The sequence below is a fragment of the Macrotis lagotis genome, chromosome X (assembly GCF_037893015.1).
Source record: "Macrotis lagotis isolate mMagLag1 chromosome X, bilby.v1.9.chrom.fasta, whole genome shotgun sequence".
NCBI lineage: Eukaryota > Metazoa > Chordata > Mammalia > Peramelemorphia > Peramelidae > Macrotis > Macrotis lagotis.
This window is the reverse complement of record NC_133666.1, coordinates 546,890,051-546,915,305: the sequence shown is the minus strand read 5'-3', so window position 1 is coordinate 546,915,305 and position 25,255 is coordinate 546,890,051. Positions and strand designations below refer to the sequence as shown.

General features: G+C 34.7%; 1 protein-coding gene across 1 annotated transcript in view; it reads right to left on the bottom strand.

Moving 5' to 3' along the window:
- Positions 1-25,255, bottom strand: part of TMEM67 (transmembrane protein 67) — a 90,688-nt gene that overhangs the window by 60,262 nt on the left and 5,171 nt on the right. The window contains exons 2-7 of the mRNA XM_074200170.1: positions 24,357-24,442; positions 22,960-23,053; positions 18,443-18,542; positions 15,532-15,601; positions 15,366-15,437; positions 10,677-10,739 (exon numbers count right to left, since the gene is read on the bottom strand). Of these exons, the coding sequence (XP_074056271.1) occupies positions 10,677-10,739; positions 15,366-15,437; positions 15,532-15,601; positions 18,443-18,542; positions 22,960-23,053; positions 24,357-24,442 (485 nt within the window). The remainder of the gene's footprint in view (positions 1-10,676; positions 10,740-15,365; positions 15,438-15,531; positions 15,602-18,442; positions 18,543-22,959; positions 23,054-24,356; positions 24,443-25,255) is intronic.

Genomic DNA, 25,255 nt, shown 5'->3' with positions numbered 1-25,255 from the left:
AATGAATATAGAATTGCTAAGTATATACCAAAATCCACAATAGAAAAATGGTAAAAGGTCAAGAATAGAATATTTTCAAAAGAGGAAAAACAAATTGTTAATGATGACACAGCAAAAAAATTAACCTTGTTAATAATGGAACAAGTGCCAATTAGAACAACTTTAAGCTACCAATGTACCCATTAAAACTGGCAAAATTTTAAGAAAAGGAATGAAATCAGGTAATTGACAAACAGTAAGTCTCTCTCTCTCTCTCTCTCTCTCTCTCTCTCTCTATATATATATATATATATATATATATATATATATATATATGGTAAAATACTTATCATAGCAACATTTATGGCAGCAAAGAAATGGAATATATTAGAAGCCCATTAATTGGGATACAGCTAAACAAGCTAGGTCATGTGAATGTAATGTAATATTACAGCTTTAAGCAATAATCAATAGGAGGAATACAGAGAAGAATGGAAAAGCTTACATGAACTGATGAAAAGTGAAGTAGATTTAAGCAGGGAAACAATATACCAAAAAAATCCCCTAGAACAAAAGAAACCAAAAAACAATTGAAAACAAATGTTTCAAAATTAAAAACAAAAAGCTTGGCTCCCAAAAAAGAGATATGAGAAAATTGTTCCTCTTTCTCTTTGAAAAGTTGACTGGTCCATGGGTCTATCCACTGTGTATTAATTTTGACCTTTTTTCAAAGTATTGATTAGTTTTGTTAAATTTTTGTTTTCCTCCTCTTTTTCTTTTTTTTTTAAATTTCTTTTGTTATAAGGAATAGCTCTATGGAAAAAAGGTCAAAAGGAGAAATACAGGAAGAAATGTAGGTGATAAAAAAATCAATAAAATCTATTTAAATTTTAAAAAGAGCAAGAAATATTAATGTTGTAGAACAAATGTACTCATTTAAATGCTGATGTCATTGGAAACTTAAAGTATCTCTGAAATAAACATATCCTTTGATACAATAATTCCACTGATAGGAATACCCCAAAAAATCAACAAACCAAAAAAGGACTTTTGAAAAATGTTCATGGGGGCGGCTAGGTGGCATAGTGGATAAAGCACTGGCCTTGGAGTCAGGAGTACCTGGGTTCAAATCTGGTCTCAGACACTTAATAATTACCTAGCTGTGTGGCCTTGGGCAAGCCACTTAACCCCATTTGCCTTGTAAAAACCTAAAAAAAAATGTTCATGGGGACAATTATTAATAGTCTTTTTTTAAAAAGAGAGGAAGCAATCTAAATGTCCAGTAATGGGAATATGATTAAATAAGTTGTTCAACACTGAAGTAATAGAAGATTTTATTATTATAATAAATTATTCCTTTATGAAAATGAAGAATATATGAAATAGGGGAAAAGATCTTTGTGGGGAAAAAAAAGCAGAAGCAGATCAGAGTGATTTCAACTATGCCATATTAAAAGGAAAAAAAGAATGGAAATTAGTGAAAAAAATCTTGGAAAATGCACAGAATGTTAAAAAATATTTAGTGTAATAAAATTCACATATTTAAATGTAAATAGTCAAAAAGTACAATTGACTACAAAGATACTTAATAGTAAATTTATGAATTTTTTAAGCAAAAAAACCAGCAAGGGTAATTTGTATTGTGCTAGTTAAGGTCTTTTGAGAAATTGTTTCTTCTTCTATTCTCTTAGTTCTCTAGTGGATTACATCTTTACATGGTGCATTTCTGCATAGCATCAAACCTCTTCACTAGCTGGAAATATACTCTTTTCTCTTTCCAGTGTCAAAGTTCAGTGCTCCCTCTTGACCACCCACCAATATCATATTTTCTCTCTTAAATTATTTCTACAGAAAAGATGACTGACATGTTCTGGGCATCAGTAGCAAAATTATTGCTTCATATTACCAGCTTTGCTTATATGATCCACAAGTTCCTTCTGATAGTTCTCCTTTCCAAGGTTGGTGAAACTTAACCCAAATCCCCATAAATCAAACTTCAGTTTCTGATATTAAATATATATATATATATTTGATACATATACCAAAAAAGAAAGAAGGACGACATGGCCTTACAAGAGAGTGAACAAGCAAAGAAGTATTGGGGGATTGAGAGCTGAAGCAGTCCAAGAGTCCTCCTCTCCTTCTATGTCACAGGAGTTACTGAAAAGATTGTCTGTTAAGATCTATAACTATCTAATCAAGTGGAGGACGGTTACTGCCTGCCCCAGGAGGATCTGGGAAAATGATGGTATTTTTCCAATTAATAGAGATATCTTTAGTGGGATATGGGGTTACTGTAATAATCTTTTCTCTTGAGGAAGAATTTACTAATAGTGTGTAGTGGGGGGGGTTAGAGACTAAATTTTCTCTGAATTCAAACATTTAACAAGTATATGTATTATAGTTTGAACAGGCATTCTTCATCCTTCTTATTGTATATATCTTTCTTCATTTCTTACTATATAGATAGGCAGAACATTTTTGTGTGACTTTGAATCTCATATAGAGGTCTCTGCAATGTTCCAAAACTTGAAGTAATCAACACTTTATCAATAGTTTTATTTACACTAAAAAGTATTTGATTTAGTAAAATACATGCCACCTGAATTACAGGCTCTCTTTCTTTTTTTACCCTTTTCAAAATTTAAGGTAATGGGGTTAAGTGACTTGCCCAAGGGCACACAGCTAGGCAATTATTAAGTGTCTGAGGTCAGATTTGAACTCAGGTACTGCTGACTCCAGGGATGGTGCTCTATCCACTGCACCACCTAGCCACCCCAGGCTCTCTTTCAAAGAGGTTATCTCTTGTGTATGTCAAAATCATTCAGAATTCCTTGACATCTATAACAATAAGTTTGAATATTGTCATTTTAATGACTGAGAGTGGTCATAGAGAAGAGTTGATAAAAACACATCTCCCTCCCTTCTTTACAAAAGTCAGTATACAGGTATGCAACACTGCACAGATGCTATCGGATTTCATTGATGGTACTGGTTAGTTTTGCTGAACTGTTTTTCTTTATATTCTCTGCAATGGCTCCCTGGATAGGGAAGGGATACATTTGGAAATGAAGATGATATAAACACAAAAGATATCAACCAAAAATTTTAAGTGCCATGCTCATGAAAGATAGTCAAAGTTCAAATGGAAGCAGGATATCCTATAAAGGATGAAGTGCTCTAGATGCACCTATAAAAAGTAGCATATTTATATCATGTTAAGATTCTATAATAGATATATGAAAACTAGGTTCAGAATTAAACAGGAGGATAGTTGACTGATCAGCTTGAGAAACTATATGCAGTCTTTTTTAATATAAGTTTTGATAACTACAGCTTTTATATTCAAGAAGCATTTATTAAGCACCAACTAAGAAACTACATAGTGAGGGCTTTAGTATCAAGTCAAGGAAATCTTGGACAATTCTTAAGAAAAGGAAAATTTTCAGGGTGGTGAAAAACCCCCAAAGGTACAAATGGAAGGATATAACTGATAAATTCATATCCCAGAGGCTATAAATTAAATGGACTCTTCTGTAAGGGGCATAGAAGGGAAAAAAGAAATTTAAACATGATCCAAAATTGACTTGCAATTTTTTTTTTGCTGCATTCCCATTTTCCAGTTTCCAATTCTGACCTAATGACACTGCTGCCATAGCTAAAGTTGCAAGCACAAAAGGCAAGATAAGAATTAGACAGAAAGAGTAAATTCAGATCTTATTATGACTACTGATAATTTGATTCTTCTTCTGCGTTTTCATATCCTTTGACCATTTATCAATTAGAGAATGACTTTTATTTTGATAGATTTGGCTCAGTTCCCTATATATTTGGGAAATGAGATCTTTACCAGGTTTCCTGTTTTCCTTCTAAATTAGTCTGCATTGAATTTTTGTGGAAAAGTTTTTTTAATTTCATATAATCAAAATTATTCATTTTACCTTTCATGATTGTTTCTATCTCTATCTTTAATTTCATGAACTCTTTTCCAATCCATATGTCTGATGGATAAATTTTTCCATGCTCCCCTAATAATAATGATCATAATCACCCTTTATGCCTAAATCATGTACCCATCTTGACCTTATGAAATAGTGGTTTATCCTTAGTTTCTGTTGAACTGCTCTACAGTTTTACCAGAAGTTTGTATCACTAGTGAATCCTTGCCCTAGCAGTTGGGCTTCTCAAACATTAGCTTACTAAGGTCACTTACTGCTATATATCATGTACTAATCTATTCCAGTACTCTTAAGAAGGTATATACACATACACACAGACACATTTCATATATATATATTTATTTTATATATAATATTTACATATGTATTTATATTTTATATATATATTTACATACACACACACATACACATAATAATACATACACATAACAGGTATAAACAAAAGAGATACAGAATGCTCTTGAGGGTATGGGAAGGCTCTCTTAGCCTGGGGCAAGGAAAGGCCTCCTGCAGAAAATGGCATGAAGAGGGAGCCATGAAGGACCCCAGGGATTCCTGTCTTAGGTGGAAGATGGAATCCTTTGGGGCTAGACTTATTGCAAAGAAGCCCAAAGGAGTGATGATGAAGGCCTGGAATGAATGAACTGGTGGCTGAGCCAGTAGAGGGGTGATAGATGCAAAAGATCTGATTACTGATTTAATATATGAAGCGAGTGAGAATGAGTAGTCAAGGATGACAAATGGCTTCTGGAACGATAGTGGTGCCTCTGGGGGAGCTGGAACAAGAGTGGGTTTAAGGAAGAAAGATAATGAGCTCTGTTTTGGATAAAATGTGCTTGAGGTGCCTTTGGGGCATCTAGTGAGAAATTCAATAGACAGTTGAGGAAATGAGACTAAAGGTCATGATAAAAACTAAGGCTGAATAAATAAACCTGAGAGTCATCTGAAGGGAGAGCTGCATAGCAAATGAGGCCACCATGAGAGACTGTAGAGACAGTCTGTGATATATAGCTTACAGGGGAAGGAACCTGAATAGGAGCTGTCAGACAGCAAAGAACACAGTGTCATGGAGATACAGGAAAGAGAACATAAATAGGAGGACAGGGCAGTCAACATGCTTCTCAAATGCATCCAAGAGGTCAAGAACTAGGCTGGTGTTACTGTAAACATTTCTGATTGCAGTGGTTAAATTTTTTCCTTTGTCTCATTGAAGGATTCAATATGATGAGGCTAGAGAATGACTACATTCTGAAAAAACAAAAATGCATTGAAAAAAAGTAGTTTTACAACAAAATGCACAAGAAATATGAAAACAAGAGTAAATAAAAAGATGATTAATGTAAGCGTATGGTAAAATTCTGTAAGACTGAAGTCACAAGTACTAACTCAGGGAAACTATGGTTAGTAAAGATACAAGAAAGATCTATATGAACTAATGCAAAAGCAGAATTAAGAAAGCAATATACATAATGAATATAAAATCATTAGTGGAAGAACAAAACAAGTGAAACTAAATTCTTCAAAATTATGTCTATAAAGAAAAGAGGAGTATTCTCTTTTTTTTTAATACAAGTAAGGGTCCAAGGGTATAGAAAACTGCATATGTCATCCATTTCTTTTGCTATATTAATTTCCAGCAGCCAGATGGTATAGAGGAGAAAGTGCCAGGCTTGGAGTTCGAAAAACTCATCTTCCTGAGTTCAAATCTGACTTCACTTACTCTCAGTGTTCACCCTGAACAACTCACTTCACTGTTTGCCTCAGTTTCCCCATATGTAAAATGAGTTAGAGAAAATGAAAATTATCCCAGTATCTTTGTCAAGAGAACCCCAAACTACAGGACGGAGCCAAGATAGCAGAGAAAAGCCAGGAAGTTGTTTGAGCTCTCTGCAATTTTCCTTAGAAATTATATTAAATCAAGCCTCTTAAACAGATTCTGGAGTGATAGAACTGACAAAAAGTCAGAATGAAACAATTTTCTAGCTTAAGATATCTTTGAATGACTTTAGGAAAAGTCTGTCTCACTTGGGTAAAATGGGAGCACAGCCCCGTGCAGACAGCAACTGGCAAGACCAATTGACAAGTTTCAGTCACAGCAAAGATCAGCAACTGAGGCTCTGAGGTCCTGGTTCAACAGATCAGCTGTGAGACCTCCAGACCCAGCACAGAAGGCAATCTGCCAGTCCCAGAACCCTGGCAAAAGAGGTATGACTAGGCCAGTGGCCTAAGAGTGGGCAAGCCACTAGCAACTAAGGCCCTAGCACAGGAAGCCAGTGACTAGCACAAGAAACTTGGGATGGTGTTTCCTGTGCTCCAGGAGCAGAGCTCAACTTTAAAAGTCATGAAATAAACTAAAAAAAATGAGCAAAAAACAGAGAAAAGTCCTGACCAAAGAGAGTTACAATGGCAATAGAAAATCAAAATACAAATTCAAAAGAAAAAAAATGCCCAAATGCCTATAAGAAAAGCCTCAAAGGGGAATATGAATTCATCTCAAGTCCAAAGAGCCCTCTTGGAAGAGCTTAACATGGATTTTACAAATCAAATAAAATGGGTAAAAGAAAAACTAGGAAAAGAAAGAGTTATGCAAGAATGTAAATGGCTTTGGAAAAGGACTAAAAAATTATAAGAAAACAATTCTTTAAAAAAATAGACTAATTGAAAAAAATCCAATGAAAATAGAAGTCCTTAAAAAAGTAAAATTGGCCAAATGGCAAAGGAGGAACAAAAGCAAATTGAATTCCTTAAAAATTAGAATTGTGCAAGTGAAAGCTAAAGACTATAAGACAGTCAAGCAAAATCAAAAGAATGAAAAAATAGAAGAAAATGTAAAATACCTCATTGGAAAAATAACTGACCTGGAAAATGGAATCAGGAGAGATAAATTTAAGAATTGTTGGACTACCTGAAAGCCATGATCAAAAAAAGAGCCAGGAGAGCTTCTTTTATGAAATTATCAAAGAGAACTACCCAAACATCCTAGAACTAAAGAGCAAAACAGTCACTGAGAGAATTCATTGGCCACTTCTGAAACAATGCCAAAATAAAACTCCAAGGAATATTGCAGCCAAATTCCAAAATTATCACGTCAAGGAGAAAATATTGTAAGTAGTCAGAAGGAAACAATTTACATATCAAGGAATCACAGTCAGGATTACACAGGGCTTAGCAATTTCTACATTTTAAAGGATCAGAGATCTTGGAATATGATATTCCAGAAGGTAAAGGAACTTGGATTACAGCCAAGATCCAATTACCCAGGCAAAACTGAACATAATCTTTCAAGGGAAAAGATGGATATTCGATGAAATAGGGACTTTCAAACTTTCCAGATGAAAAGACCAGAGTGGAACAGAAAATTTGATTTGTAACAGGTAATAAGGTAATAAGAAAAGGGAAAAAAACAAACATATTATTCAATAAGGTTAAGTTGTTTAAATCTCTACACAGGGAGACAATATTTGTAACACTTGAGAACTGTCTCTCTGTTAGGGCAATAAGAAGAAGTATACATAGTCAGAGGAGATGTGGCCAAAAATTGACTATGATGTGATGATAAAAAAGAAAAAATTAAGGAGTGGAAAAAAATTATTGTACTAGGAGAAAAGGGAGATGAAGAATGGGGTGAAAGGCCTATGTTCCTTTTCCTTACCCCGCTTACCTAGACTATTGAACTGACCTCCTATTTAGCTTCCCTGCTTCTAGTCTATCCATTCTCCAATTCTTTATCTACACAGCTGCCATAGTGATATTTCTAAAAAATAGATCTTACCATATTACTTCCTTTCTAAAATCTTCAGGAGCTCCCTATTTCTTATAGGATAAAAGAAGAAATACTCAGCTAGCTTTTTTTTTTTTTTTAGAATTTTGCAAGGCAAATGGGGTTAAGTGGCTTGCCCAAGGCCACACAGCTAGGTAATTATTAGGCCCGATTTGAACTCAGGTACTCCTGATTCCAGGGCTGGTGCTCTATCCACTGCGCCACCTAGCCACCCCTCAGCTACCTTTTAAAGAAGCCTCCACAATATAGCTTCCATCCTCTCTCCCAGCTTTTATTTAAGATATTTCCTCTTCACTGATTCTTCATTATGGTGAAATTTGCCTTCTACCTGTCCTATACTTGACAGTCCTTCTTTCCAGGCAATGTCATGAAGGGAAACAGCTAAGGTTCCCTTCCCCCTCATCATTACTTGCTAGAATTCCCTAAGTACAACCCAACTGCCACTATCTACCTTGAGACTTCCCCTAATCTCTCCCTACACAGTTGTGGCAGGTTAAGTTCTTTGAATCAGGGAATCTTCACTGTTTTTGATCTTTTTGTCTCCAGTACTTAATATAGTATCTGGCACAGAGTAAAAACTTAGTAACAGTTTAACTGAATTTCAAAAATTGCAGTGTTTTTAGAAGTCCCCAACCAAATTAACACCTGGTAATGTTAAATAGCCAAAAATCACAGAACATCACAATCTCAAGAGAATTAAAATTACAAATAATCTATAAGAGAAAACATGGATTTGAGAAGTAAACATTCTATAAATAATAACTTAAACTATTATTGAAGACATGTATCACCAGAACAAGAGCTGGGCCTGTCATATAATAAGAACCTTGATGTCCCAATATATTAAAAAATAAGAGAAAGGTCTTTAGTTGAGCAGATCCCCTATATGATATTTATAGGGGGAAAAATCAGAATTGTTCAAGATAAGAAGGCATTAGGAATTGAATGGGTTATGATTTACATTCACTGATGGAGTATTCACAAAGATGAAACAACAAATCATTAAAAATAGTCTATCAGACTATATAAAGGATGTATATAAAGGATTTAATCAACATGCAGAATTTCTGGTATGAAAGCTCTAGCAACGTATCTATGCCGATAGAAGAATTCCACTGGGTTGCTTGAGGGAAAAACTTAAGCAGAATTTGAAGAAGGATTGAATCCTGACACCAAACCCAGCATCAACCAAACCACAGTATCCATGTCTGTGAGAATAATTATTTTAAAAACTGATGGGGCAGCTAAGTGGCACAGTGGATAGAGCACGAACCTGGAATCAGGAGTACTTGGGTTCAAATGCAGCCTCAGACACTTAATAATTACCTAGCTGTGTGACCTTGGGCAAGCCACTTAACCCCATTTGCCTTGCAAAAATCTAAAAAAAAAAATTGAAAAATATTTAAGGAATAACTTGGAGTTGTGGTTATAGACTTGGTTTCAAAATCAAAAAGACAAAATGTCCAAGTTCTGCTTCTGATACACAGTGGCTATTTGCCTGAGGTAAGTCACTTATTCTCCAAGTACTTGACAAAATTCTCAGACTCTAATTGGCAAAGAAAGTGCCAATATGACTAGAAAGGACAGTAATCAATATTCAAGGGGATGTGGAAAATCTGGGTTTCCACCATTGTTGGTGGAGTTGTGAACTGATCCAACTATTCTAGAGAGCAATTTGGAATTATGCTCAAAGGGCAATAAAAATGAGCATATCCTTTGATCCAACAACACCACTACTGGGTCTATACCCTGAAGAGATCATGAAAAAACTGAGGGGATGCCCATGAATGGGGAATGGCTGAAAAAATTGTGAAATATGTTTGTGAAAGAACACTTCTGTTCTATAAGAAATCATGAAGGACTGGATTTCAGAAAAGCCTGGAAGAATTTGGATGAAGTAATGCTGAGTGAGGTGAGCAGAACCAGAAGAACATTGTGCACACTAGGAAACAACATGAGGGTATAATGATCAACCTTGATGGACTTGCTCATTCCATTAGTGCAACAATCAGGTACAATTTTAGGGGCTCTGTGATGGAGAATACCACTTGTATCCAGAGAAGAAACTGTGCAGTTTAAACAAAGAGCAAAATTTTTATCTTCAATTTTCAAAAGTTATGTATTACATAAATTTTGCTACCTCTAATATTTTCTTTCTTCCTTTTGGAATTGTTTCTTCTCTCAAAATACATTCAATTTTGGTCTACACATACCATAGATGCAAAAGTAAACAACATATCATATTGACTTCTATTGGAGGGAAGGGAGGGAGGGAGAAAAAATTATAAAACTCAAAACCTTGCAAAAAAAATGATTGGTAGAAGCAACCATTGTATGTAATTGAAAAATAAATAAAATATTTATATCATGAAAAAAGGTGCCAATATGAATTGGTAACAAGATCTTACTCATCTGGGACTTGTCTCCATCAATGAAATCACAGATTTAGTCTCTAGTCCTATATTCAAAAAATATAAAAACTAATAATTAAATTTAAAAGAAGTTATTAAATACAACATATTTTAAAGAATTGAAAACAGGGACAGCTAGGTGGTGCAGTAGATAAAGCACTAGCCTTGGAGGCAGGAGGACCTGAGTTCAAATCTGGTCTCAGACACTTAATAATTTCCTAGTTGTATGACCTTAGGCAAGTCACTTAACCCCACTGCCTTAAAGAAATAAAAATTAAAAAACTGCCATTTTTAACAATATAATTCATTTGTTTGAAAATCATATTAATTTTAGATGAAATTATGGACATCTGTGTCAAATCATAAAACAAATTATTCTCTTAAAAACAAACTTAGCTGAGTAATTTTATAGATGTATAAAAATATTAAACAATATTTCCCCAAGTGTTTACTATTACTAAATCAGAAACTTTCACCTCTTCAGCACAAAAGCACTTTTTTCATTAGAAAAGTTAACATTTAATGATTTTCAAAAATTGAACTCACCCAACAAGCAGCTGCTACTGATTGCAAATGCTTTAAAAACCACTCTGAAATAAGTGATGATCCCTGTAAACAACAAAAGATAATTTTTATTTAAACATTAAAATGGAAATTTCTTCAACTTAAATGGACTAGTTCTTTTTAATGTGTACTTTTGAATGAGGAAGAACTAACAACTTTTCAATGCTAATGAAAAATTAATTCAAAGATTAAAGTTTTTTTCTTTCTCTTAAGTTTCTAGAATCAAATTCAAGAATTTCTGTATCAGGGGCAGCTAGGTGGTGCAGTGGATAGAGCATCGGCCCTGGAACTAAAATCAAACTATATTATCTATTTTTTTAAAAGCCCTGTCCTAGGATTTAACCAATTATTAATGTTGAACTACAAATAGTTTAAAATAGAATATTTTTCTGAATGTTTGGTTGAGAAAAAGAAAAAATTGTACTAGCAATTCTATTATGATTGATTCTCATCATTGATTAAAGTAAATGCAACATAGTTTCTTAAGAAAGGACTAAAATTTTCCTGCAAAGTCTGCTCTGCATGGGTAGAAAACTATCATGAATGTAACTGCTATGACGCAAAGGGAAACAATTCCAAAGGGAATAAAAATGTGAGTTGTCTGAAGAAAGTGATAAAATTGCATAAAGAATTCAAAAGCTAAATTTTTACATTTTTAAGATACATAGAGAATATGGATATTAGACCAGGCAATCAAGGATGAATTCAAAATTGTGGAGTGGTTCTATCAAAGTAGTGTCAAGAATGCTGAAGTTTAACATCAGTTGAATAAAAAGTAGGTCTTTGACCAACTGATTTCTATCAGGCTAGTTGAGTGCAATCATAGATAACAAAGAACAGAGGTGTTGATATGTTTCTCTCTATTCTAGCCTTAGGATTTTATTTTTATTTTTTTGTTTTTCTTCCCTTAACCTCTTTCATTACTGAGAATTTTTTAAAAAAATTCTTGTAATAAATATGCATACACATATAAAACAAATTCTCCCACTAAGTAAAACCAGATATTAAACTAATTATAAAAATTACTTGTGATCCCTTTATGAAGTAGGGGCATATCACTTGAGTAAATTAGAAATAAAAATAATGACTGACCAAAGAATAATAACTGGACAGTCCCAAGATAATGCTTTAGTAAATAGTAGAACACTTCAAGAGGAAGGAGTTTGAGTAAGTTCAGGCAAGAGCCAGACTCAAGGTGGAATCCAGGTGCTGATGAGATCTATGGATGCGGAAATTGTTGTAGAAAGGGAAGCAAAGGAAACCAGGTAGAGTCAGAATAGTTGAAGCAGCAGCACAGAGCTACCAGCTGGGACACCAGGAGTGAGACTGTTGGGGGTCTATCAAGCACAAGAAATGTTACAACAGATATTTGGGGTGAAAGATATGAATAGTCAGGAATAATATTGCTTCTAGAGGTGGATGATATTATAAAGAATTTTTTTCTGCCAAGAAAAATTAGCTTAAAAAATTAAAAATTAAAAAAACAAAGAAAAATTAGCTTGTATTAGAAAGGACAAAATAAGAAAGGCTAATGGAGTACTGATAAATAATTAATGAAATAGCAAGAAAGTACATTCTGGGTCAGATTAACTACTTTCTTGTGTACTGAAAATCAAAATTAGTGAATGTTTAGCTAAAGAATGGTAATTTAAAAAATCATGGCAAATGGAGAAGGTAGCAAATGTTACTTCCATTCTCAAAAAGAGAAGAGAAAAGCCTACAACTTTTAGGACAGTATGCTTCACTTTGATTTGCCACAAAATTCAATAATAGATTATTAGAGGGGCAGCTAGGTGGCACAGTGGATAGAGCACTGGCCTTGGAGTCAGGAGTACCTGGGTTCAAATCCGACCTCAGACACTTAATAATTACCTAGCTGTGTGGCCTTGGGCAAGCCACTTAACCCCACTGCCTTAAAAAAAAAATAGATTATTAGAGGAAATAATTAGTAAACATCTAGGAAAAGAGCTGGTGATCACAAAGAAGCAAAATGGCTTCATTAAGAACTTAGTCATTTCAAATTAAATCCATTTCCTTTTTTGTCAAGGTTACTGAACTGGCAGATCATGGAAATGTAATAGATACTATTTACCTAGACATTCTCTCAAATTCGTATCATGCTATTTTTGTGCAAATGACAGAAAGATGTGGACTATGTGAGAGTACAAAGAGAGGGTCTTACTACTAGTTGCTACTGGCTGTCAGTTGAATGCCCCAGGGATCTGCCCTTGGCACTCTACTATTTAATGTTTTTATAAAATTAGATAAAGACATATGACAAGCTTCCATATGACTCTGATGTACCCCAAACTGGGAAAAGTAGTTAAAAAGATATAAAAAGATCTTGACAGGGGCGGCTAGGTGGCGCAGTGGATAAAGCACCAGCCCTGGAGTCAGGAGTACCTAGGTTCAAATCCAGTCTCAGATACTTAATAATTACCTAGCTGTGTGGCCTTGGGCAAGTCACTTAACGCCATTTGCCTTGCAAAAATCTAAAAAAAAAAGATCTTGATGGACTAGAATAACAGGCTGAATCTAATAGGGACATGAATAGTTAAAGAGTAGTTTGACTAAGGCAGTTTTCAGAAGATTTCAGAGCTGCCTGTAGTCATTTGAAAATAATGCTCTAAATCACTATTGATATATTAAAATAACTGAAGTACCATCTCACATGTATCAGATTAACTATATATAGGACAGAAAAGGAAAATGACAAACATTGAAGGAGATGTGGGAAAACTGAGACATAAATGCATTATGGATGGTGCTGTAAACTGATCCCACCATTCAAGAACTATATCCAAAGGTTATACAACTGCATACCCTTTGACCCAGTAATGCTGCCATTAGGTCTGTTACACAAAGAGATTTTCTTAAGAAAAGGATCTATATGTACAAAACTATTTTGAGCAGTTCTTTTTGTGGTAGCAACAAACTAGAAATTAAGGGGATGCCCATGAACTGGGGAATGATTGAACAAACTGGTATATGACTGTGATGGAATACTACTGTATTTTAAAAAATGATGAACAGGATGCTTTCAGGAAAATTTGGAAAGACCTCACTGTACTGATGCAAACTAAAGGTAGTAGAACCAGGAGAACATTGTACATGTTAACAGCAATACCATGTGATGATCGACATGTGATGACTTAGCTATTCTCAGCAATACAAATATCCAAGAACAACTCCGAAATGATGAAAAAGCTGTCCATGCCAGAGAAAGAACTGAATGCAGGTCTAAATGCAGACTGAAACTAGGAACTTTTTTTAACTTTATTTTTCTAAGGGATTTTTTGCCTTTTTTTTAATAACATGACTAATATGGAAAAAATATTTTGCATGACTATACAATTATTCCTTGCCTTCTCAATGACAGGGAGAAGACAGAGAGTAAAAGAGAATTTGGAATTCAAAATTGTTTTTAAAAAGATTATAAATTATTTTGACATGTAACTGGAAAAAATGAAATGTTAAATACAAAAACAAAAGGGAGGTCTGTCTAAAAACTAGTTGGAGTGGCCAATATGACCAGAAAGGACAATGATCAATGTTGGAAGGGATGCAGGAAATCTGAGACACTGATATATTGTTGGTGGAGCTGTGAACTCATTCATCAACCTTTCTGAAGAGCAATTTGGGATTATGCCCAAAGGGAAGCAAAAATGTGCATACCCTTTGACCCAGCAATACCACTACTGGGTCTATACCCTGAAGAGATGATGAAAAAGGGTAAAAACATTACTTGTACAAAAATATTCATAGCAGCCCTGTTTGTGGTGGTCAAGAATTGGAAATGGAGAAAAAATTATAAAACTCAAAACCTTGCAAAAAAAATAATTGGTAGAAGCTACCATTGTATGTAATTGAAAAATAAATAAAATATTTATATCATGAAAAAAGGTGCCAATATGAATTGGTAACAAGATCTTACTCTTCTGGGACTTGTCTCCATCAATGAAATCACAGATTTAGAGTCTCTAGTCCTATATTCAAAAAATATAAAAACTAATGCTAAACAAAAACTTATATAATTAAATTTAAAAGAAAGTTATTAAATACAACATATTTTAAAGAACTGAAAACAGGGACAGCTAGGTGGTGCAGTAGATAAAGCACTAGCCTTGGAGGCAGGAGGACCTGAGTTCAAATCTGGTCTCAGACACTTAATAATTTCCTAGTTACAGAAAACAGATAGCGAGGCAAACAATCTTCCTTAGTAGTGCAGAGATCAGAGCCTCTATGGACATAGAATGTTCTCTAGAACATATTGCTAGATGTCATTATTAATTAGGCTTTTGCAGTGTTTTTCTTTGTAACAAAAGATAGGATGTAAATGATCATGATGCAAAAAACAAAAGGCATTAAGAAACTTAAAAATATACATAAAAATCAAACCACTTTAAGATAAAACTAAATTTTAAACTTTAGCACATTAAAAAGTGACAGATACAGATCAAAAGAAATAAAATTAAAAAAATAAAAAGTTGGATTTGAAAAGAGAACAACCAAAAATGACAGCGATCCTAAGTTACTTCATTCTAATGTTTCTTAGCTGTTAAGTCTTGTTTTAAATTAACTTGAACAGAACTGCTAAATTTAATATAATTATTACCTAAAGGGAAACTGAGGAAGTTTAATATCATAAGAACAAAAAATTAAAACACTTACAAGCTGTCCATACTGCCAAATTGTGACTGCTGGTGGAGGAAAATTCTGTTTGCTGAAACATAATCCACCTGTCTTTATTGACAAACAATGGAAAAATTCCAGTTAACAAAAAGGTATAAATTGTTTGATAAAATTATATTTTACTAATTATCATATTTTTCCTTACTAAAATGGCATTCTCTGAACATGCACAGGACTTTGTTACATTGATGAATGTTGGTTCACATCTGACACACCTGTGCAATAAAATCACATAAAAAAATTAAAGCATATTCATGAATGCTACAAGCATTAATGTAATTTCTAAATGATAAATCAAAATAAACAAACTCAAGTTATTGTATCTTAAATAAAACAATTAAACATTTTGACCAGAAACACATTATTTTGAAAATCACACTATGTGATTGGATAAAAAATGTTAAATCAATCATTCAAAGAAAATATAAAACATTAAAAAGATGGAGTGAACGGACAAGAAAGGAGTCAGGGAAAGGAGAGGCAGATAGGATGATTTCACCTAAAAGAACCAAGATAAAGCTTTTGCAATGGGGTAGAGAAGTGGGAAGGTGCAGGGAGTGAATGAGTCTTTACTCTCATTGGAAGTGACTCAGAAAGGATATAGCATACACACTCTATTGGGTATAGAAATCTATCTTATCCTAGCCTAGAAGGTGGGGCAGCTAGGTGGTGCAGTGGAGACTAGAAGAGAGCAAAGTATGGGAGGGAAAGGGGGGGGGGGGGAGTATAGGTGACAGAAGAGAAGAAAGAGGAAGAGAATAATCAGATGCAACACACTTTTGAGGAGATAGGGTGAAAAGAGAGAAAAATAGAATAAATGAGGGGGGGATAGAATGGAGGGAAATAAAGCTAGCAATAGCAACTGTGGGGAAAAAAATTATTACAACAATCTCCCTGATGGACTTATTTTTTTTTTTGCAAAGTAATAGGGTTAAGTGACTTGCCCAAAGCCACAAAGCTAGGTATTTATTAAGTGTCTGAGGCTGGATTAAACTCAGGTCCACCAGACTCCAGAGCTCAATCCACTGTACCACCTAGCTGCCCCACCCTGATGGACTTATGATAAAGAATACTATCCACCCTAAAGGCAGCTGAGGGTGTCTGAATACAGAATGAAGCATACTCCCCCCCTTTATTTTTCTTGAGGTTTCTCTTTCTTCCTGAGGGGAAGAGGTTTATGTTTACTTTTGCAACATGATTATATAATAAAATGTTTCATGGTTACACATTTTTAACCTACACCAAGTAACTGGTTTGCTCAATACGGGGAGTAGGATGTGAGGTAGGGAATTTGAATTCAGGGTTTTGGAAGTGAATGTTGAGACTTGCGAAAGCAACAAAAACTTTTTAAAAATCAATGTCATTCCAATGATCTTTTTAAAAACCAATGATCAGGGGCGGCTAGGTAGCTTAGTGGATAAAGGACTGGACCTGGAGTCAGGAGTACCTGGGTTCAAATCCAGTCTCAGACACTTAATTACCTAGCTGTGTGGCCTTGGGCAAGCCACTTAACCCCAGTTGCCTTACCAAAAAACCTAAAAAAACAAAACAAAAAAAACCCCCCAATGATCAAATTAATTCTCATGAGCTTTAGTTTCTAGTTTTCTTTTTCAATGTTATTTGCCATAAAGTTTTTATCATAGATCCCTTTGGGAGACTAATGAAGCCTATGGATTCCCTCTTAGAATAGTATTTTAAAGAGTATAAAGTAAAATACATAGGACTATAAGGAAAATCAATTACAATGAAATACAATTGCCAAAATGAAATTCTTAAAAAGTTCAGATTCCAAGTTAAGAATTTTTGACAAAAAATAAACATGAATACCTAAACCTACAAAGAAAATTTCTTCCAAATAAACTTTTTTAACTTGAGACACAACTAACCAGGGTCCAAAGTAGGAGTAAATTAATGCCAAAGGACTGAGAGAAAAATTAGAATAGGTAATGAATCAGGAGGCAGTTAAAGAAGATTGGCTGATCAATGGAAAAATAGATTGTAACATAAGGAGGAGTTCCTATCTCAGGCTTCTAACAAAATGAGAAACTGGTCCTGGGAACATGTACTTTTGAATTTTAAATAAGCTGTTCATATGCCCAAAGGGCAACAAATATGTGCATACCCTTTGATCCAGCAATCCCAATACTGGGTCTATACCCTGAAGAGATGATGAAAAAGGGCAAAAAGACATCACCTGTACAAAAAATATTCCTAGCAGCCCTGTTTGTAGTGGCAAAGAATTGGAAATCAAGTAAATGTCCCTTCAATTGGGGAATGGCTTAGCAAATTGTGGTATATGTATGGCATGGAACACTATTGTTCTATTAGAAACCAGGAGGGACAGGAATTCAGGGAAGCCTGGAAGGATCTGCGTGAACTGATGCTGAGTGAGATGAGCAGAACCAGAAAAACACTGAACACCCTAACAGCAACATGGGGGCGATGATCAAGCTTGATGGACTTGCTCATTCTATCAGTGCAACAATCAGGGTCAATTTTGAGCTGTCTGCAATGGAGAATACCATCTGTATCCAGAGAAAGAACTGTGGAAATTGAACAAAGTGCAAGGACTATTCCCTTTACGAAAAAAAAAAGATATCATATTGTCTGATGTTGTTATCTCTTATACTTTTTGTTTCTTCCTTAAGGATATGATTTCTCTCTCATCACACTCAATCTGGATCAATGTACAACATGGAAACAAAATAAAGACTGAATTGCTTACTGTGGGGGGTGGGGGGAGGGAAGTAATACTGGGGGGGGGGAAATTGTAAAACTCAAAATACATAAAATCTTTAATAAAAAATAGATAAATAAAATAAAATATCATAAGCCTTCTTCCCTCTAAAGGAAAAAAAATAACCTGTTCAAATAGAGCCAAAACCAAACAATAAAAATAACACTTTTACATACTCAAAGGACTATTTCTAAAGAGCAAATGAGATACATAAAAAAGAACATTTAAAATACAAAATTGGTAAAAATGCAGGCTATTAGAATCCTCAATTTAGTCATATTTATTTGTAAAGTTCAAAAGTCCCAATAATGTAGCTTACCCATTTCTAAACATATTTGCTTCTGAGAAAGAGTTTTCACTTCCATCACAAAGTACACAGTTTGCTTCAGAAAACAACTTTCCATTAATATCTCGTTCCACTAAATAATTTAAAAAATTAAAATATGTAAACATGACATTTCACGAAGAATAAAGAATATTTTATTTATTAAAAATGCATAATACCTATTTGTAAGTACTCTCCAATGAATGGACTTTTGTATATTTAGATTTTATGGCTGATCAAAATATTTCTATTCTTACAAATATATTCTGCAGTATTTCTTTAGGACCTCTTATATGTTATATTTCTATTCTTAGAATTCTGGAGCTATGTAATAGCCAGACATACAAACAAAAACAAGTACAAAAGATTTTTTTCTTTTTAAATTTTTCCCTAGGCCTGCCTTCACAATTCTTTCTAACAAATAATACTAATAATAAGGGATGACTTAACAGATAGCTAAGTTTGAAATAAATTTTACTTCCATTAGCTGACTGGTGTGTAAACATGTCTATATTGTATGATGATACCCTTTAAGAATATTCAACACCCAACAAAACTGAATATGCTCTTCCAGGGAAAAAGATAGACTTTCTTTTTTTTTAATTTTTTTTTTTTAGGTTTTTGCAAGGCAAACGGGGTTAAGTGGCTTGCCCAAGGCCACACAGCTAGATAATTATTAAGTGTCTGAGACCGGATTTGAACCCAGGTACTCCTGACTCCAAGGCCAGTGCTTTATCCACTGCGCCACCTAGCCGCCCCCGAAAAAGATAGACTTTCAATGAAAAAGGGGAATTTCAAATGTTCCTGTTGGAATGGCCAGAGCTGAATAGAAGGTTTGATCTTCAAATACAGGACCCAGATGAAGCACAGAGAGTAGAGAAGGTTAAAATATGAGGGACTTAATGATGATGAACTGCATGTATTCCTGCATAGAAAAAATGATACTGATAATACTCATATGAACCTTCTCATTTAATAGAGGAGGTAGAAGGAGTTTTTATAGATGAAGCATAGGAGAGAGCTGAATTTGAAGATATAATATAGTGTAAAAATGGAGTCAATAGCTAAAAGGGAAATGTAATGGGAGAAAGAAAAAGGAGAGGCGGAATAGGCTAAGATATTTCATATAGTAAGTTTTTTTTTACAATGAGCTATTGCAATGATATGGAAGGGGAGAAGACAAGGGGGAATGAGGGAGGTGGCTCAGAAAGGAAACAGCATATATACTCAATGGGGTATAGACATCTGGAGTAAGAAGGAGAGAAGGGGGACTGGGGGAAGGGGGGGATGTGAATGATGGAGGAGAGGATGGATCATGGAGGGAGAGTGGTCAGATATAACACATTTTCTTTTTTATTTCTTGTAAGGGGCTGGGATGGATAGCCTGTCCAGGACCATAGGGTTGGGTGGATGCTGGGCCTAAGGGGTGGTATGTGGGCTTGGGGCCTCTTAGCCCCAGGGCCAGGGATCTGTCTGCTGTACCACTCAGCTACCCTATGACACATTTAAGAAGAGGGACAGAGTGAAAGGAGAGAGAAAATATAATATATGGTAATGGGGAAGTAAGAATGGAGGGAGTTACGATCAGCAATGGCAATGGTGGAAAAATATGGAAGTAGTTTTTATGATGAACTTATCCTAAACAATGTGATCCACCCATGACAGAGCTGGAGGTGTTAGAACACAGACTGAAGCACATTTATTATTATTATTATTATTATTATTATTATTATTAGGGGGGGTGCAGGGCAAATAGGGCTGGGTGGCTTGCCTGGGGCCACACAGCTGGGTAATTGTTGGGTGTCTGAGGCCGGATTTGGACCTGGGTGCTCCTGGTTCCAGGGCCAGTGCTCTGTCCGCTGAGCCACCTGGCCGCCCCTACTTTTATTATTACTATTTTATTTTATTTTGGGTCTTTTGTTGTTGTTGTTGTTGTTTGCAGGGCAATGGGTTGGGGTGGCTTGCCCAGGGTCACACAGTTGGGTGATTGTTGGGTGTCTGGGACTAGATTTGGGCTTGGGTGCTCCTGGCTCCAGGGCCAGTGCTCAGTCCACTGTGCCACCTGACTGTACCTATTATTATTTTTTATTTTAATTTTTTTCTCTTTCCTTCCTTTACTTTATTGCTCATGCGGGTCTATATTTTTGGGGAGAGGGGGGTATTATGTTTACTCTTAAACAAGAATATTTTAGTAATGTATAAAAAACATCATTTGTACAACAACAACAACAACAACAACAACAACAACAACAATAATAATAATAATAGAATGTTCAACTATACCTAATTATAAATTATTGCCTTATCAAAATTGGTTAACATTCAGCTGAATATTGAAAAACAGCTTTTCCTAAATTTTTCCATAGGTTTAGATAATTAGCCAACTACTAGGTTTTTAAAAAAAATTTATTTATTTAAGGCAATAAGGATAACTGACTTGCCCAAGGTCACCCAGCTAGGTAATTAAGTGTCTGAAGCTGAATTTGAACTCAGGTCCTCCTGATTCCAGGGTCAGTGCTCTATCTACTGTGTCACCTAGCTGCCCCTCCTGTTTTAAGTTCCCTCCTGATCCCCTAAAATAGCAATCAAAATCAAGTGATCAATCTCTACCTGTGCAAATTTAAAATTATTTTACCATCATATCACTTCTGACATTACCATGACCCTAGGGAACATCTCACACTTGGATTATTGCAGTAATCAGCTGTGGGGGTTGCCTGCCTTATGTCTCTCCTCCATCTAGTCTACCCTCCATTCAGCTATCAGAGATCTTCCCTAAAGCACAAGTCTGGACTTAATTCTCAGGGACTCCTTAAGTCCAGGATAAAATATAACATTTTATTCCTTGTTTGAAGCAATCCTGCCCCTCCCCATTCTCCACCTTTCCAGTTTTCTTATCACTCTCTCTTCATTATCTCCAATTTAACCTGCACATATTTGATTTGTACTTGGCTGTCTGCATGCAGTCTTCCTCACTAGACTGGGGGCTCCCTGAGAGCAGGAGCTGTTTTTTGCCTTTCTTTGTCGGCACTATGCCCTGACACACCATCAAATGAAAAAGTCAGACCAGATAATCTCTATAATTCCTCTCCCATCTCTAAAATTCTATTAAAAAGCATTGCCTCTACTGAAACTATCAAATTGATAATATATACAAATATTAAAAATAAGTGATTAAAATGTGTCTAAGTTTACTTTTACTAATGATAATAACTACTAGAATTTACATAGCACTCTAAGTGCAAGGTGTTCTGGACACATCACCTTTTTATCTTCACAACAAACTTGTTAAGATAGATGTAGTTCTCTTCATTTTACATCTGAGAAAATTGTGGTTAAAAGAGATTAAATGACTTGTCCAGGGTCACACAGCAAGGAGGTGACTGAGACAGGGTTTGAACTCTATCCAGTACATGATGTTTAAAAAAAAAATACAGAAGAAATTGTACTAGTCTGGACTTCAATTTGGCATGAGATACCTGGCAATGCCTATTCTACAGTGGGAATCAATTCTCTTCTCTCCCCACCTCAGGTTGTCATTGTGCTAAACTCTGAAAGCACCAATAATACTAAAAAAATGCAACCTTGTAAGAGTTGCTATGGTCAAAATAGCAGCCAAAGTGGTGCTTCCTTGATGAGGAGTCCTGGTTTTGCTGATCCTTTAAACTTGTAGCAATCCCTAAGAACCAAGTATCCCATGCAATGACTCTGATAGATTGTCATTTTCCTTTTTTTTTTTAGGTTTTTTTTTTACAAGGCAATGGGGTTAAGTGGCTTGCCCAAGGCCACACAGCTAGGTAATTACTAAGTATTTGAACTCAGGTACTCCTGACTCCAGGGCTGCTGCCTAGCCACCCCTAAACTGTCATTTTCAACTCCAATTCCCATAGCCAAATCTTGGCAGAGCACCAGAAAGCAGAAAGAGTGTTTAATTGTTTTATTTTTTGCTTTTAAGTAGTATGGAAAAAAAATGACATGTTGATTCTTTTCTTTGAGGAACACCTATAGACTGTCCTTCCCTAAACAGAGAGTGTAAAGAACTTCAGCTATAGTGTAATAAACAAATACTATAGCTGAAACAGATTTAATAAAACTACATCACTACAATACTATTGATGACATATCATCCTTCACTGCCTCGGTTACCTTGGTTAGACATGTCCTTTACAGTTGATTTACTTGGACTCATCCAGGTCTGGGTGTCTGACTATTTAGGGAAAAATTCTAGAACACATAGACAAAGCTATAGTTTGTGAATATTTAAGAAGAGAAGCAATGATCATAGAAAGTCAGTCTGGCGTTGTCAATGGGTCATGTAATATGAACCTAATGTAGAAGGTTGCTTGGAGGGAAATTAGAAATTCTATGAAGCAAAATAAGGAGCAAATATATTCTAGAGAAGGGAGATTATCAATACAAGAGAGAGAACATCAAATTCATCAGGTTATTGATACAAAAGAGGGTTAAATGCATAATCATTAGTATCACTTTATATAGGATCTGTTCCTTACCTAAAATATGATTAGTGGGGCAGTGGCATCTTCCTTCTGCAGTGAGACCACTGGGACAAGAAATACAATTCCAGCCATCTTCAGTAATTCCTTTCTGAGTAACAGAACACATCTTTAAAAAGTTTTTCCTACCAGTCTAACTTACAATATCTTCAGCAATATGTTTATTGCATAATACATATATATTTGAATATATGTTTGAAGAACAAAAGCAGTAAATTAATATGCAGGGAATATTTAAATATTAAGTTCTATATAAATGAGTCAATAAATATAAGATGATTATTTTTGAAAATCAGGTAGTATTCTCATCCTCATGATTATGTCAAACTGATTGCATGATAAAGTGAAAGATAAACCTGAATACCATATCCATGCTTATGAAAACAAGTGAAATCAAAATGGAACTGTGCAATCACTCACTGGCTTCAATAAAAGAATACTGCATGTCTAATTCAGGAATTCTAACTCAAATCCACTAGTTTCTTTTTTAAAAAAAAAGCATTTCTTAGAGCACTTCAGCTCACTAACAACCCTCCTAAGGAGCTGAATAAAAACTATGGAGGGAGGGGGATAAGACCTAGGATTTCCTCCCAATGAAGAAAATCATGAAGTTTTCCCAGGTCATAGGGAAAAAGAATTTTGGTGTGACATCATTACACACCAGCAGCTACAAATTGTAGTTTGTCTTAACAGCTTATCTCATTCGGGCTGAATACTAATGCTAGTTAACAGAACCAGTCTTTTGGACAATGTAGAATTTCAATATGTATAACAAATATTAACTTTATAATAAGTAGCAATCACACAAAAAATTTTCATAGTACCCAAAATATAATTTTTATTGAAAATAACTGAGTATCTCAAATTTTCAAAAGTAAAATGTGCAACATTTGAGTCTATTTAAATATAACATTTATACCATAATCATTCTGGATAATTAAAACGAAACACATTTAACACACATCAATTTAAACTATATATAATAATGGCAATTATTCAAGAAGGTGTATTAAGATTTTTAAGTAACCAAAGTTTATCATTCTGATCATCTATTATGGTACTATACTGTAGAAGTAAAAGGTGTACATAGAAGATTAGGTTAAAATCATTCTGACTAAAGAACATACTATTTGTATTCAGAACATGAACAAATAAAATCCAGCTATTTTAGCTGTTTGCTTAGAATCGAGTTTAAGCAAGAATTTAATATCTAATATAAATTTCTATTTTAGTCGTGGTATGTTTACACAAAATTTTAAATCTCTTATTGTTCCACCAAAGTTATTTCTGATAAAGTATCTATTCTTTGAGAAAATAAATTTCACAAATTAAAAGATACTTAAAAGTTGCATTTCATTACATTCTAACAGTAAAACTAAAAAACTGGTCCATACCATATTCTCTGGGCACTTTTCACAAATAATACGTCCACCATTATTTAAAACCGTCCTAAATCCAGGAAGGCATTTGCATGAAATCCCTAAAAAAACAAACAAACAAACAAACCAAAAGACTGAAAATAAAAAGACATTTTGCACTAGTTGAAACAAAAATAAAAACCCATAATAGAAGACTTAATAGTTAATTAAAATAATATTACCAATCAATAAAATATTAAAGCAAACTTTTATTTACACCTTAAGGGGACCTCAGAAAGAGGCTCAAAGAGGTTATGTGACCTGCCCTATGAAACTATGCTATTCTTCACATAAACTCTTTTAAACTATTTTACTTAGATTACTTCTGGGGTGTGCCACAAGAGGGAGGTCTCTGGAAGAAATATGAGATCTAAACTTGATCCTATGCTATTTCATATGAATGAAGGCATAAATAACTAATCCAGTTAAACATACTGTATAAAAGGGTGAGGGTGTAATCTCAATAAGCAGAGTAATTTCATCTAGTAAGATGACATTTAATAGGGGCAGTTATACACTTAGATTTAAAAAAAATGCATAAGTATAGGAAGGAAGCAGGAGGGCAGGGAATTGGAGAGAAGCAATATGAGTGAAAAAGACGTTGCAATTTTATTGCACTAATTTTCCCTGAGACAACAATGTCAGATGCCAAGCCAACTGAGAGCTTCAGCTTCCCTGGGAGGCACTGGGCCACTGTGCCCAAGTCTTTTGTAATTAGGACATAATGATTGGCTCTTAAAACAGTAGTTTCACCAGAAGGGTAGGGAGGGAAGCCACAGTGCAATGGATTAAGCCTAGAAAGTAGTGTCAAAGTCAAACATACACTAGGGGTAGGTAATTTTTTTGTTTGTTTTTGCAAGGCAATGGGGTTAAGT